Genomic DNA, 17,774 nt, shown 5'->3' on the forward strand with positions numbered 1-17,774 from the left:
AGTTATAACGGTTGGGGAGAATAATCGTGCTAACCACACGATACCTCCGTTCTGGTTGAATGGTCGTTCACTTCTGCTGAGGCATGTTGACGTCAGGCCAGCAGCCGGGCTATCATGGGCTGTGCAGCCACGGATTTATTTATTTATATTTATTTATTTATTTATTTATTTTGAAGTGCTTATTCGTTGGAACAAGGAGCACCCCTAAGCACTTCAACCCAAAGAGGCTTTTGACCATCCATGATGGTATGAGTTGCGTGCTATGCTGCCCGGCTAAGCTGGTTCCATCCATGACTCCACACTATACATCCTTCTTCGTCCTTCAAATTCGTATATCATACCTCTAATAGTGATCTGCCGTTCCTTATATATTTACGTATATAGGCTATGTATGAGTCGTCATGTTCGCATCAAAAGGAAGATAAAATCCCGGGGCTTCGGTGCCTCTTATGCAGAACTGTGAGTCGACTAGAACCCACCACCATTGCCATCTATCAATCTTTGCGCAGATCGCGAGGAACAACAATTATTATGGCAGACGTCGGCTTCGAAGCCCTGCAAACACTAGAGATGCCCTATTTTTCATGACGGAGATGATAATGGAAGAGGAACTTTAGAGAGAATTGGTGGAATGACGAAGGAAAAAGGGAGAACCTCGAAAGAAACCTTCATAATCTTGATTTTGTCCGCCACAAAATACAACTATGTCATTGCCGAGATTTGAACTCGGAACAGCGGTCGTCGCAAGCGAGCGCTCTGGCCAACTGGGCTACCAAGGCGGCTATAATTTAAGGGGAGAGGACGGTATTTTTATAACTTTTTTCCTATTTGGTGTAAAATTTTAATTTTTTGTATGTAGAGAGTTCATGGCTATAGCAACTCAACCAAATATAAATATTTTGAAAAAAAAAATATTTTGGGCCCAGATTAAAAATATATATACCAAATGAAGGATTTTACTAAAACAGATATATCTAAGCCATTTTAAAAGATAAATTCAAACAGCTTTACATTTTACTTGTCAAAGCATGCTCTACAAAGTGTGTGTAACAAAATTTTGATATTAGTCCCTACATTTGTAAAATAAACAATTACAATTTAAGAACGCTTTTTTATTTCCTTTTTTTTTTTTTTTTTTGCAAACAGACACATAATTTTACAAAGAAATCAATCAGCGAAATTATGTTACAGAGAAAAGTTTCCTAACAGTCTAGAGAATGTGTGTTCTAAATTTCATGCATGTATCTTTAATAATTCAGAAATTATATCCATTTTTGTTTGGCAGTGTAGGAAAAAATGAAGTTACCACTAACAACAATCAAAGGGGCATGTGATTTAAAAACCCAGAGCGCAGGAACTTTAAAAATGGTGTCTCAAGATCCGATAAGAGCATAAATACCCTCAAAATGTAGTGCAATGTATTCCATACATATCACAGAGTATTTTAGAGATTTTTTTTTTAATTTACTAATTTTTTGCCAAAAAAAATACCGATCTCCCCTTACGGTATTAATAATAATTAAAAAAAAACCTTAAACGATTTTTCCTTCGAAACGTTATAATCTTAATAGGAGATATGCTGTGTTCATCAAAGAAAGCCTGACAATGTTGTAGTAAAAGTTGAATGAAATTATGAAAGAAAACCGGTAAAATTATGACAGAATGAATGGAAGGTTCAGGAGGAATAATATTCCATCATAAATTATTGAAACTTTTATTTTCCGGAGCATGAATTCGGTTTTCGGCGTGGAAAGCTGATATATTTGTCAAACGGCTAACGGTAGACCATTAAATGAAAAGAATCGGGATGAGGCAGAAGGGAATAACAAATGAATTTAAAATGGAAATCACAATGCATTTTCAGTACAAGAGACGTACGGTTACAATACATTTTACAAGCAGAGATGAATAAATCAATTTTTACTAACCCCGGAAGTGTGTACGAGAAAGTAGGCAAAATTTATTGGCTCCGTTTGTTAAACCAATTGGTGTCATCCTGATAATTTGCGTTATTTACCATTTAGTGTTGAGACAAAATACTGCTGCAGCAACAGCAGCACGAAAACAAAACAAATCGAACCATAACTCATGGTCATCACCTCCTATTGACGCCGCTAACAAAACAGCGCGAGTGTTCGACAATGAAGCTGCAGATAACGCGCCAAATGAAGACGCATATCATAGTGTGGACCATATATTACCCGCGAGGGAGGGATGTTAAAGACAAGCTGGACCCCAGCTTCTCTTTGTCAGCAGTGACAAAAGCTCTGTCCGTGGACACTGCCTACAATCCTGTGTACACTCAATTAGCGGTTAAAGTGGAATCCAATACCGATTATTTTAAGAGGAGGCATGTTTCACCCCGGAAAAAGCGCATACGAAGTTTATTATTGTATATTATTTATTAATATACTTACGTATTCGTGCAACAAGTTCACTGATATGTTCAACAAGTAGGCTACAATTTACGCACTGTCCATGAACTTGCCAACAATACTGACTGTGCACGAGAAATCTATTTTCTGTATCTTGTCGTAAGGTTCAGTAGGTATCGAGTGTCCGCGGGTTATGTTGATCGGAAACAGCCGAACTTGGACGAACTGTGTTCCCGGCATATTAAAAGACGGGCAACGAGAACATAAGCAGTTGAGTTGCTGAGTGCGGTTCTAATTTGACACGTTTAATGCTCTGTGAGTGATTAATTGCGTAATATGGTGAGAATTTGATATAATTTAGAACAAAGAATTTTCATTTACGAAAGTTTTGTCAAAAAAGGTTCTTGTACTGTAAATCTTATACAGAAGAAATTTCGTCGTAATTGTACGGGGGAACATGTTCCATTATCACAAACAATTTTTTTAAGTTAGTGAAAAAAGTAATGGTAATACACATGACTTTTACTATTGTAGGCCACCCTCAAGAAAAAAGTGTATGCAAACCATCGACGTAATCTGTGAAGCATTTAAAGGAAAATATATGTCGAGCGATTTTTTTTAAGTTTCCCGCAATATTTTCAACAACATTGACGCATTTTGTTGTCTGATGTAATGGTAAGTACACTTGATTTTATTTTTATTAAGTAATTTAAGTAAGTGCATCAGTACAGTACGGTATATTAAATCTATATTCAACTATATTAAATATACTCAATATATTAAAATCACCACACAAAGTGTAATGAAACAAACGAAAAGAATAACAAACAGTTAAACCAGTAGAAAAGAAAATCCAAAGATACTTAATATATATCTAACAGATACCGTCTTCAAACTAATAACATCAGAACGGTGAAGGGCTTTACCTACGACGAAAGACTGCTGGATAACTGCGGTCATTCATTTCAAAACAATTGTTGCTTTGTTGCTTTCTGTGGGAGATAATCAAAAAATAAAATGTTCATTATAATTATGTGAGAACTGATCCAAAATTGTATGTTTGGTTGTATTTTTGCAGTAATTCATCAGAATAAAAATATTAATAATTTCTTGCAGGCTTAAGTGAATTTTATTGTTTGTTATTGCGGTTACTAAAGATTGATGCAACAATTTTATTTCAACCCCTTTCTGGGCCAAAAATTTTTTATTTCCTGACTGGGATTTGCACGTGTCTAGTTTATCTTTAATTTTAAGTCTAGAGTTCTGATCTGGTAATGAAGATATAATATGAATATAATCTTATTTTCCTTCTTATTAATAAGTATAATGCGCAGGCTGTTCTTTGTAATTTTTTAAATTGTTTGATCTGTAATTATATTCCATTTTCTTCGTGCAGCTTGTACAACTGATTTTCTAAGACAGCAAATTGAGAGACTTCATGGTTAAATACCATGTCCTCAATAATAAATAAATAATTTTATCTGTCAACGACAACGATCTGTCATTTTTCATTATTATTATTATTATTATTATTATTATTATTATTATTATTATTATTATTATTATCATCGTCATCATCGTCGTCGTCGTCATCATTCTCAAAATATTCTCAAGAAATGTGCATGAAAATTATGTTTCTGGAACTAATGTCACAATATTTCCGAGGAAAACAGCTTTTCTTAAATTCAACTATGACTTAAACTGTAATTAAATTAACAGAGACTTTTGAGTATTCCTTGATGGTAAAATTTATTTTCATAAGCATGTAGATTTGAAATATAATTATGAAATTATAATGTTGGGTCTAATAGGTCCTTAACTCATTCTTCATCTATGGTTGAATCACTTCTAAAACTCTGCATTAGTGAGATCCTAGTGATATCTTCTCTCCGGGATACGATTCCGTAGTTCCCTAGAGTGTACGCGGTGAATTTTGCATAGAAGACAGTCAGAAGAACTGGGTGAGTACTGAGAAGTGTTCGGATTCTGGCCGTATCATCCTATCTTCCATCCAGTATTCAGCAGAAAAGTCTTTCAAGTCTTGGGAAAATGTCTCGAATGCAAGAGATGTTTCGGAATGGTATAAGGTACTTCCAGACTTCTTCCTTAAGGGATCTCAGCCTCTTCAGTGCTGCATCTTCTTGTTACTTCATAATCTTCATTTGTGAGAGGAGTGACTCAGCGTCATTTATCTGTCTCTTCATGTTGATGTGAAACCTACGACAAAATGTGATCGAAAGATAAAGTTTTCAGAAGTAATCACAGCGTTCAGTAAGCCGGGCGAAACTTTTCAAACCGAACGTCGAAGAAGACAGTCAACCCAGTCAACAAAGTGCAGAAATTATAAATAATAATATATATATATATATATATATATATATATATATATATATATATTACTAGTCATACATACCTGAAATAAATCTAAGGACTACTTCAGACAGCAAATTCTTAATCTTCTTGCCGATAATAATACACAATTTCTGACAAGAAATGTTGAGAAAGTTGAGGAAGAAACTATGGTTACTTACCAACTGTCAGCTTAACAAAGACTACTATTGTTGTACGATAATGGTTGTGTATTTAATAATATACCGGTAATTATATAAGAATGGTGGGCTTAATTCCTGACAATAATTATCATTTTGATGATACGTCTACATTTTCTCAGAATTTTACACATACTACATGAAAAACGAACGTCTAAGACATATGTTTAATGTTTCACGAAAGCTGTAGTCCTGAGTTTGAACCCAGTATGAGAAAAATTAATATTATAGTCTGAATTTTTCCTAAGTGCAGACTCCACAACACATGAATCTTTGTGTAAGTCGGGTAACAGAATGAGAAAGCATTTCGACCCTAGGCCGGGCTAATTAGAAGTTTCAGCAAGTTACAAATAGAAGTAACGAACTACATTTTTTAATGAAGTGCCTGAAACTGTAACCGCAAAATTTCACCAGCGAAACAAAGAAGCATCAGCTGCAAGATGGCGACACCTCTGCACGAGTACACCATTTGTGACTTGATCCGAGCATTTATGCACGCTTTGTCTCGATCTGGTAATGTTGCACCCAAGACTCTTCACCTGTGACTATCCGTGCTAGCATATCGTCCACTTCATCCCGCTGCACACTTGCCTCATTAGTAAACTTCACTGGTCGACAGACTCGGTGTTTATCTTCGATACTTGCCCGCCTTTCAGAGAACTTTTGCACGAATAATTATTGTAAATAGCTTGACGTGGCAAGAAATGCTCACTAGCAGAGGTATTTTACTATTCGCGGTATTTCTGTTTCAGATTTCCATTTCGTACACATGTTATATACATTCTTTCCGTAATGTTTCAAAGTTTCCGTCCCTTTCCACTGCCATATTCTTAATGTAGTCCATATAAACATACATATTAATTGGACGGAGTTACGCAGTAATGGATCATGCGCCAAAAACCTGTTTCGAGATATTGGCCATTGAAATAAATGTTTTTTATAAAACATTTTATTCCAGAAGTATCATAACATTCATACTATTATAAAAAATAGCACAAATAATACCAAAAAAGGCTAACCGATTTTTAATAAGAGACTAGCAGTTGAATTAATATTTCAAAGCAAAATAAATAAATGAATTTTATGCAATAAACGAATTTTTGCTTATAAATAACAGCAAAATTCAGATATCACATTCTTTATTTTGTCCGAGTTAAATTAGCCTTGCATCAACAGATATGTGCAAATATCTCTTTTTTTTTTTTTTTTTTTTTTTTTTTTTTTTTTTTTTTCAAATTGTCGGTTGATCTATTACTGTGAAACTCCGTACAATTGTTACATTCTCTGTTTTTGTAGCTATAATTTAAATACTTTTCATAAGAAAGGGGTTAATTAAGTACAGTGAAATAGAAAGTAACTTCACCATCAATTAACTTGAGCTTTTACTTTGAATCCACGACGGAATGCTTCTGAATTACTGATTGTCATTTCGAGATTGTACTCCATTAAACAAAACATAAAACTCCACTCAAATAAACTAAAGGTATGAAATCCTATTATTCCACTCGAGTTACTTTCTAAAAAAGGATATCGAATTGGAATACATTCTGTCCCCTGTCCGGCTTTCCTTTATAAAATGCCACACCGAAGACAAATCGTCGTCCAACCCTTTAGTTAGCAATGAGCGGTAAATCACTATGAAGAAGTGGACGACAACTGAATAAAAGGGACTTTAATTAGGTGTGACATACATATACCTCACCTTGACATGGGACTAGCCCATATATAACATTTCCTGCTCTCTGGGCTCTGTTCCTTATCTCCATTTTCATCTGTCTTCTCTTTTAATATCTATCTCGCTCCCTCACCAAGTTTTCGTCTCGATTCTAGCTTGCTTATTATAACTAAGATGAAATTAAGTGAAGTGGAAAAACAGGTTAAGTCACGAATCGTGTACTGTGGAGGATTATAGTCAATGATTGACAGAGATTTATAGATCTGCTCTTCATGAATACGTTTCAATTACACTTAGTTACACATAACACGCATATTTTTTCGCTTGACGAAGCACTCATAGCTAAATCCCAAGATGAGCTGTAACAGTTGCGCAGACATGACAAAACTTATTGACTACAGAGAAACTAGTACGTAATCTGTGCAAAGAGTAAAGAATAAAATGCCGTGGAATACAATATTGAATGTAAGTTATGAATAGTTACTGGGTTCTTGAGGTCGGAAGTTGGACTTACCATCTTAGATAAAAACTGCCGAAATTAGACCACAGTTTCACTTTTTCAGGTATAGTCATGGATGGGCAACTCGTGCTCCCAAAGTGATAAAAAACCTTGAAAGAGAGAAAGGCAGACGGAGCCAGCCGCAGTAGTTACAAGTTGTTTGGAGTTTCGCTGTAAAAGCCACGGTGCGCTCTGGCGGCTCATGCAGGTGATGGTGATATCTATTTCATGATTTTAATTTCAGAATGACGCATGGTACAATAATTGTAGTCATTTTAGACAGACTATACATGAACACATAACAAAATTATATTATTTTCTAGCTTTGTAAATTAGTTTAGTACTGGAAACACAAACTGATTACAATCTTTTTCAAGATACAACAAATATAGCTGCTACACTTATTTATTATTACACTATTTGTTAATATTTCTTATTATATGTCTTATTTGAAACGTAGAACGCTACAATTTACAAGCCTTTATACATTAAAGAGTATTCCTCTGTTCTCAGAAAGGTAATAGTCTGTATTCGCAAACAATAACAATTTAAAGGAAGTATTTTTACATGTCACGGCAGATGAAATAAACTTACTTCTGAGCTCTTTCTTTACTTTGAGAGCTTTTACACTTCTTTCTTGTATTAAACTCTGCCTCAAGCACATACAGTATGTATGGAAGCAAAGAGTGTATTTGGAAATTCTGACTTAGGCAACATTACAAACAGTTCGATTCCTGATTTTGCTGAAATCTGAGTGGCGTGCAGTTCTGTAGATTTATTAATTCCAGCTATAAATTTTCAGGATTTTCTATCGGCGTAAGCCAAAAAGATTTCAGAAAAATTTCGATTCCTTGTCAATTGTCACTGTTTCTCCATACTTAGCAGTGAATTCTGCTGTAGGTCTTGAAGTAGAGTCTTATATTTGATAAGAAGATTTTCTTATCACGCTTCAAGATAGTTTATAGTCAAAGAAAGTGAAGTTGTCTATGTTCTACATGATACTGCCACATTTCAAATTTATCCATAAATGTTCTTAGCTAGTCGATTATATGTCGTGCAGTTCACACCTGTGGAGTAACGGTCAGCGCGTCTGGCTGCGAAACCAGGTGGCCCGGGTTCGAATCCCGGTCGGGGCAAGTTACCTGGTTGAGGTTTTTTCCGGGGTTTTCCCTCAACCCAATACGAGCAAATGCTGGGTAACTTTCGGTGCTGGACCCCGGACTCATTTCACCGGCATTATCACCTTCATTTCATTCAGACGCTAAATAACCTAGATGTTGATACAGCGTCGTAAAATAACCCAATAAAATACAAAAAAAAAATAAAATAAAATAAAATATGTCGTGCAATTCTGTAATTCGCACGCACAACGTGCTAATGATATTTGATATCAGTCTCACCTTGTTGAAATCTCATTTTTACCTTTAGCTGTTCTAAAGCAGATGCAGACAGTATTTTTTTACTAAAACCTTCACTGTTTATTTGAACATAAAATGTCATGCGTAAAAAAGTGTAATAGAATACAAGTTTTAACTCGCTTCTTAATAAAAAAAAATCTTTTTTACTCGTAGCTAAAGGGAAATGATCTGGGAATTATATTATTTTTCACTTAAAACGAGCCGCCACTTACTGCAGACGCGATCGAACTTGTGTCTTGAAAGAACCGCACACAGACAGTACAGCTAGTACAGAGTCCGTTCTATCTGCACTGAGATTGTGTTGACACTTTGAGACCACGAGTTGCCCACCCATGGGTATAGTGAAGTCCCTTCGTTGGAATCTTTTGTTATGGAAATTTATAATTTGGAAAGGTAGCTGATTCCGCTAGCTACAGGAACATCACTCAATACGTTACTGATAAAGCGATCGCTTTGCTCAAACTCGACGTTAACATCAAACGATAAGTAAAGAGGAAGAAAGAAATTCATTTTCACTTACACATGAAGATACAAACTTAAACAAGAATTATTTTAGCATCTAAATATATACACATACATATATAATGAGAAGATTTTTTAATAACGAATACAAATGTAAAAGTAAATAATTACAGTGGCAACTCCTTTAAATAAAATAATTGTTTTAACATTAACGACAAAAATGTTTTCAGCCATTTAGATTGATACCTTTTCATAATACATTTACTCAGACAAAAAATTAAGTTGAAACTTGTAGGAAATCTGCTACGTACTGCCTCCAACGCTTAAAAACAAGTACATCATCCTCCGTATTACATAGTATTAAAACAGTAAATAGTGTTTGCACTCACCCTGTTGCTTACAGCCCTTCCTCTACGAGTTCATTCATTGCTCCGCAAGGATTGCATCGTCTAGGTAAGGGCGGGCACATAAGACCAATAACGTGTACTCAGTACGTACAAATGAATTAAATGACCTTTGATTGGCTAATAGGTTTTATCTCCATTTATGAACAACGAAGGGACTTCACTGTAATACTGAATTCAAATCAGGAGTTATGTTGCACACTACCAACCGAAGCCGGTCACAAAGATGTCTGTCCGTTATGCGGGTCATATATTTTGATTTCACAGTTTTCATTCGTGAGAAGAACTGCTCACAGATATAATATGTAGTTCCAAAGATGGTTTCCACAAAACTCGCGAAAGATTTAATCTTTCTATATTTCTTATATTATAAAGTATTTTATAATGCCGACAGCATTGCATAAAAACTCTTCTTTCCACTATAAATTAAATCTCTCTTTTTTAAAGTTTAAAGGCTTTGACAGAGAAGTATCACTGCAATCGTGTTATCGTGATAGTAAACAAGGGATGATGCATACGCGGACGCAGAAGTGTTGAGGGGGAGTTACATTGCAGGTTGCATAGTGACTACAGAGCGAGTCGCGAATCACGTAATGGACACCGATGGCCAAATCCAAAATGAAGAAGAAAAAGGTATCGTATATCCCAGATATGTTAGTCCCCATATAGCCTAGATTTGCTTCTTTGTGACTTTAGGCATTTCCCAAAGTTAAAATTCCCGTTGAAAAATGAGGACATTGCAGGCCATAGACGAGATTAAGAGAATGTAACGAGACAGCTGAAAGCGATTCTAGACGAGGACTTTACAAACTGTTTTGAAAAGTGGAAGGAAGTGTGTGAGGCACCAAGGGGAGTATTTTTAATTACTTGTTTATATCAAGTTACAGGGATGAAGTTACAGGAGAATGGAGAAAGTTACACAACACAGAACTGCACGCATTGTATTCTTCACCTGACGTAATTAGGAACATTAAATCCAGACGTTTGAGATGGGCAGGGCATGTAGCATGTATGGGCGAATCCAGAAATGCATATAGAGTGTTAGTTTGGAGGCCGGAGGGAAAAAGACCTTTAGGGAGGCCGAGACGTAGATGGGAAGATAATATTAAAATGGATTTGAGGGAGGTGAGATATAATGATAGAGACTGGATTAATCTTGCTCAGGATAGGGACCAATGGCGGGCTTATGTGAGGGTGGCAATGAACCTCCGGGTTCCTTAAAAGCCAGTAAGTAAGTAAGTAAGTAAGTATATCAAAGCAGTAGATACCTTCCAGACAGACATCGTACATAGGGACTTGTCGAACCCGACATTTTAAAATCTAATCCAAGAAGCTGTTGTGGAAACTCACAGACGAACACAAACGAATGATGACGTTATAAAGCTTGAATTTTTTCTGAATGTAGTTTAAAATCTCTTCTCCAGGTGTATCTCGAGCCTGAATCAATGATAGGGAAAAATCATGTCCCTTATATCGCTCATGCTTGGTTGACCCACACAATATGCGTAATTGTGGCGTTTGTTCCGTAGCTAAGATGAGCTGAATGAAAAGAATGCGTATGGCAGGATCAGCATTCGGTGCGTGGGTGAATGGGAGAGAATGAGTAAAAGGGTTGTTATCGAGGGCACACTGCAGAGAGTTTCTGCCTCTCCATTTCATGCTATGCGCTATGGAAACCTTCCTGCTGATTCATTGTCAGTAAAAAGAGCCTCGATGGTAATTATGAATGACTAGACCTATCCGACTTCCTATAGCAAGAACGGAGATGTGAGCAAGGTTTTGAATAGCTTACTTTTATTATTCTACCCGTAAGATTTTGCGTCCTTAAAATAATAATACGACATTGAAGTAGGACATAATTAAAAATGTATATCGGAATTAAGGTCATAATTCATAAGACTAAGATTCATATTGATATATCCAACCAACAGGATTATGGTATAGCCTAACGGATTTGATAACTGGAAAGAAATGCATGTTATGGCGAATGGTGGAGCTGGTTTAGTTGGGCAGTCCAATCGGCACGCAACTCATTTCACTATGAGTGCACAAAAAAGCTACGTAAGTTGAAATGCTTAGGGATGCTATGCTTTGACCTCCCTTTTATGGAGGAAAAAGTAAAATTGAGAAGAAATTTACAATATTACTATGACATAGATTACGAAATGAGAGAATCGGAAATACAAAAAAGATTTAGACTCTCCTGACTTGACCAGTTATCTGAAATGGAATTGGGCTGAACATATTAAGAGATTGGTTGAGAAATGATAGTTGTAAAGAACATGGAATCAGAAAATAGACAAGAGTAACGTTGAAAGTCAAAGAACACGATGAGCTGATGAACTGAAGAAAAACTCTGGAGCCAAGATCAAGATATCGTAAGGCCGTGAAGAATGGAGGAAAATCACGAATGAAAGACTTTAGAATAAGTCAATATTCTTTCGATATGCTACCCGAAAATTGTAAGAGGAAGTCATCTTGCTTCAATGAAAGATAACTTAGCTCTATAAGCTATATTATTATTATTATTGTTATTATTATTATTATTATTATTATTATTATTATTATTATTATATTTTGTGACATAATAATAGCAATAGTAGTAGTAGCAGCACTAGCAGTAGTAGCAAGTAACAGTAGTAGTAGTGGTAGCAGTAGTAGCAGCAGCAGTAGCAGTAACAGTAGTAGTAGTAGCAGTAGCAATAACAGTAGCAGTAGTAGCAGCAGTAACAGTAGTCGTAGTAGCAGTAATAGTAATAATCATAGTGGCAGTAGCAGTAGCAATAATTATTTCGGAAATATTTATTATAAATTGGGCAAGAGGGAATCCACTAATTTGTGTACCGCTGAATAACAAAAAGAAAAAAAAAAACAAATATAGTAACTATATAGTACACTACGTACAATAATTGGAAATTGAATTCAATGACGAATTTTCGCTGATAATAACCAATTTTCATCACACCCTAAAAATCCCTTCCTCTCCCTTTTACACTGGGCGTCTTTTGTGAGCTGAAGTTAATCAGAACCTTCATTTACCTACATATCCTTTTTATGAAGAGAATGTTACTCAGAAATGAGTATTTTATCCATCTCTACCTCCTAAGGCTATGACTTGATTTTGATCGTTAGAAATATGGTGAATTTTACAGTAGATTGGCTATAAAACTTAAAACTAACGAATGAAAATCTCTAATGAATTATTGCAGTATCCATAGATGTATAATTGATACCAGCGTGCTGAATTATTTGTGTTCTATTACATTTGCCAGAGACATACGTAAGTGAGGTACACTAAACGTTTCAGTAAACTGCGATGATTTAGAAGACATTGGAGGTAATCCATCTTCTGTTTGCGAAGCAAGCGTTCAAAGTGGGCTGAAGGATTCTTTCTACTCTTTTGTTGGTCAATTTCCTTTTCTAAGATTTACATACATACCTATACTCAAAAAAGCATTCAAACACTGAGGAAAAAAAGCCTGTTTCTTCCAGTCATCTTACAAACTGTATTTCACACAATGCTTCTGTGAATTGTCAAAATTCTGATAGGAAGTTTGAGTTAGCAATAAAGGGTGATGTTCCTTTAAGTCAATATTTCATATAATTTACTTTCCCACTGTAATTCTTCAATTATGGACGGTTTTACAACTGTACGTTTTTGCTGAATAATCGCTCAATACGCATAAATTAAGACCAGAACAACAAATTAATCGCCACGCGAGATGGACATAGCAAATATATGAAACTTATGCATATTATGTTTCTTTTTAATCCATTGTCTAACGACTTCGTATTAACTACTAGGATATTTAGCGTCGATGTAATTGGTGTTAGAGATTCACCATGAATTACTGTACCCAACATTTGCCTTAAAGTTGGGGAACATCTCGGAAAAGCTCAACCAGGTAATCAGCTCTGTGGCAATATTCATGAACGTAGGTTAGTGTAATCGCCGGTTAAAATTGTCACCTAATCTGGTTAGTGACATTAAATTCCAGACATACAGTTCAGGTCTGTTGTTCAGTGAATCAGGCCGTCAATATGCCAAAACAAAACAAGAACCAAATAGTCACTGTAAATAATTTTGTTTCTAATTTGATTTATTACAATATTGTAATTTCCGCCATTCATTCATTCATTCATTCATTCATTCATTCATTCATTCATTCATTCATTCATTCATTCATTCATTCATTCATTCATTCATTCATTCATATGTGACCATGCATAGGCTGTGTCGCGTTACAATATTCACACGTAAAACAAGTACTATTCATAATTAATTTCTGTAATCTGGCATTACAGACGGTAATGCATCAAGGCAAAAGAGCCTACAAACATTTCTAAATCAACGAAAGTTAAAACATAAAAGTCGAAACTTACTTACTTACAAATGGCTTTTAAGGAACCCGCAGGTTCATTGTCGCCCTCACATTAAGCCCGCCATCGGTCCCTATCCTGTGCAAGATTAATCCAATCTCTATCATCATATCTTACCTCCCTCAAATCCATTTTAATATTATCCTCCCATCTACGTCTCGGCCTCCCCAAAGGTCTTTTTCCCTCTGGTCTCCAAACTAACACTCTATATGCATTTCTGGATTCGCCCATACGTGCTACATGCCCGCCCATCTCAAACGTCTGGATTTAATGTTCCTAATTATGTCAGGTGAAGAAAACCATGCGTGCCGTTCTGCGTTATGTAACTTTCTCCATTCTTCTGTAACTACATCCCTCTTAGCCCCAAATATTTTCCTAAGAACCTTATTCCATAAAAACCCTTAATCTCTGTTCCTCTATCAAAGTGAGAGTCCAAGTTTCACAACCATACAGAACAACCGGTAATATAACAGTTTTATAAATTCTAACTTTCAGATTCTTATTGTATGGATTCGTAACAAGCTGTTTTTTACGGTGATGGGTTGTTAGCCCTTCGTCCAACCCACAAGCTGGAGGACCATCCCTTATCGGCTGTCCACGACTGCTTATTTAATATATTCGCAGCTACCCTCCATATTTGGAGGCCGTCTCCTCTATCCGCAACCTGAGGGCGCGCCATGCCGTGGTGATAGGGACCCACAATACATGGGGTCGAAACATATTTTATATATTTAAATATTAACTCATTTTCAATTGTGAATATTCAAATTTCAATCTTTTCAATAACTTGTCATATTTACTTATAACGACATTTAAATTTGATAAAATATGTCTAATTCTTTAAATAGTGCAATTTAAATATTCAAAACTCTACAAATAGAAGAAAAATAATGAGCATTGGTTTTTACTTTTGAGATGAAAAATTATGAAATTGGCCTATTTGCAAAAATGGCTTTAAAGTTAAGTGCAGATTTTATGAAAAAAAAAAATAACATTTTCGTTCTGTTGCAAACTGATTCCACATTCATGGCAGTAAAGTCATGTAGTTCAAAGTTCGATCAAATAGATGGCGCCAAGATCCAGAAGTCGATTTTTTTCAGCCAGGTCGTTTGTTCGTTCTCCTGTAAAATTACGAGTTCCGAATTGGCGTCCCTTTTCCTAGGCAAGGTCACACATATGTTCGCTTAATATGTCGCATGATGGTCTCAAGCGGGAACCTAGCGATATGTAGACTCCACGTCACAAGAGTGACGCTACTCATCTGTCTAAATTGACGTAAAGGACAAAACAGATTCAAATTCCGACAGGAAGACGAAAAACATTCGATAGATACTTCCAGGATTAAAATGAGGACTTTAAAAACACCAGAGTCTGTCACACAATAACCCATTTGCAGTTTTCTTTCTCAAAAGGTAATTCCCTCATGATTCTAGAGACACCAGAAAGAAAAAACTTGACAGAAAATCTGGCACATTACTCACCCTTCTACCGGCCTCGTTGTTGTGGAGGTTCATGAGGCTTCGACCTTGCTCTTTCGACCCGCGGCGAAAGTTCTTCTCCCTTTCTCTCACGTCCACAAACCCCTGGGTGAATCTGCAACACACATTGCACCAGTTACTTCAAAATTGTATGTATCTTTTCTGAACAGCGTAGTTCCGGCCTTGAAAGTACCATCGGAGTTATTATCAAACACGCAACGAGACTGGGAGGAGACTTAAAGTTGGAATGACGTCTACTCTTCCACAACACAAATATCCCGGGTGCAAATGGATAGGAACGCTGTACTGTTAATAGAATACATTAATGCAGAATGGGATAGGGCAGCGGTGGCGAAAATGTAATCGTGCGCCGAGCCACTGTGTAACCTGCAACGTGCATAGCACCTATGGAGGGAGGCCGACACCCGAAGGGGAAGTGAAGCAACTGCCTGACTTATTAACCGATTTTCATTTTCCTTACGTCAAGCACTTAAATATAATTTTATGCAGTACAAGGCTACAAACTAATGTTTAGTACGTGTAACGAAGAAAGAAATGAACAATAAATGAACAATATCACAACCCAAAATTAACTGTCTTCAGAATGTCTCTGCGACAAAGTTTCAAAATCAGGAAATATGTCACTTACTGTCAATCGTAGTGATCACGAAGGTATTTGTCAGTCAGTCGTGATCTAAATTTGGTTTTTACTATTTTAATTGTTGAAAATAATTTTTCACAAACGTTAGTTGTAGCGAACATGGCTTCAACACAGCAAGCGAAAGAACAAAGTTTCGGATATTTATTTTTTGGCAAAGATTTGAAAGTTCAACATTTGTCAAGTCCTTACATCTAGCTTTCATTTAACATCACATAGTAAATCAGTGAGTTCAAATTGAAGAGTTAACAGCATTATTCGTACTTCTGCTGAAAAAGGGTCGACGTACAGAGATGATGATGATGATGATGATAACACTTAACCTTTTAATGTTTCATCAGTAACATGTAATATAATGCCGTTTTATGTTATACGACCGTTTTCCTCGTAATAGGCCTACTTGTGAACAAATCATGCATTTAATATTCTCATCATATTGACAGCAAAAAAATGCGTCCTCCCATCCTACTTGGAACTTTCGTACATGGTTTCGAGAGAGACATATGCCACTCACAGGTCAGAGACAAATACAAATGGAACGAAGTTTGACTCCAGTGAGTGAGAGGGTGGGGGTTGGCGGAGGTTAGAAGCAAGCGAAATGCACAGCTATAACTGCGAGCCACAATGTCTCGCCACGGCTGGGCTAGGGTATAGTTCTGGGAGGTATTATTATTATTATTATTATTATTATTATTATTATTACCTATCTCAAATGGCTTTTATAAAACCCGGAGGTTCATTTCCGCCTTCACATAAGCCCGCCATCGGTCCCTATCCTAAGCAAGATTAATCCAGTCCCTACCATCATATTCCACCTCCATCAAATCTATTTTAATATTATCCTTCCATCTACGTCTTGGCCTTCCCAAAAGTCTTTTCCCCTCAGGTCTTCCAACTAACACTCTATATGCATTTCTGGATTCGCCCATACATACTACATACCCTGTCCATCTCAAACGTCTGGATTTAATGTTCCTAATTATGTCAGGTGAAGAATACAATGCGTCCAGTTCTGCGTTATGTAACTTTCTTCATTTTCCTGTAACTCCATCTCTCTTAGCCTTAAATATTTTCATAAGCACCGAATTCTCGAACACTCGTAGCCTCTGGTCCTCTCTCAATTGAGAGCCAAAGTTTCACAACCATACAGAACAACCGGTAATACAACTGTTTTATAAATTCTAATTTTCAGTTTTTTGAGAGCAGACTGAATGACAAAAGCGTCTCAATCGAATAATAACAGGCATTTCCCACATTTATTCTGCATTTAATTTCGTCTCGAGTGTCATTTATATTCGTTAATGTTGCTCCAAGATATTTGAATTTTTCCACCTCTTCAAAGGAATCCAATTTTTATATTTCATTCCGTACAATATTCTGGTCACGAGACACAATCCTATACTTTGTCTTTTCGGGATTTACGTCCAAACTTATCTCATGCATCAAGTAAAATTCCCATGTTTTCCTAATAGTTTGTGGATTTTCTTCTAACATACATATTAAGAAACATGTTATGGAAAAAAAATTCTCTAATATTAGTTGTAACATTACAAAAGAACTGAACTGTTCTGAATCGACTATGATTTACGAAAAAACATGTATCATTTCGTGGCACTCATCTTCTTTGCTACGAAATCAGAATTCAGAGGCATCCAGTCACTCTACTGTCAGGGCTACAATTAATTCTATGAATTTTCCGAAGAAGATTCTTAAAGATTCAAGTGACAACCAAGTTGAAGGTGTTACACGGTTCCAAGAATTTATATTCCTCGATGTACTAGAGCGATCCCATACTTTATTCTAACGACTTGAAATAAAAATAAGGCCAAGAGCTCCAGTTCATCACGTCACCTACAGAAAACGACGTCACGTACCT

At 36.1% G+C, this 17,774-nt stretch overlaps 1 protein-coding gene across 2 annotated transcripts in view; it reads right to left on the reverse strand.

Annotated features, from left to right (window-relative positions):
- LOC138699819 (protein Wnt-5b-like) overlaps positions 1-17,774 on the reverse strand; it is a 2,020,855-nt gene that overhangs the window by 87,479 nt on the left and 1,915,602 nt on the right. For both annotated transcript variants that reach the window (XM_069825994.1, XM_069825995.1), the window contains one exon: positions 15,244-15,355. In XM_069825994.1, coding sequence (XP_069682095.1) covers positions 15,244-15,355 — 112 coding nt within the window. The remainder of the gene's footprint in view (positions 1-15,243; positions 15,356-17,774) is intronic.

Source organism: Periplaneta americana, chromosome 5 (genome assembly GCF_040183065.1).
Source record: "Periplaneta americana isolate PAMFEO1 chromosome 5, P.americana_PAMFEO1_priV1, whole genome shotgun sequence".
NCBI classification, from domain to species: Eukaryota; Metazoa; Arthropoda; class Insecta; order Blattodea; family Blattidae; genus Periplaneta; species Periplaneta americana.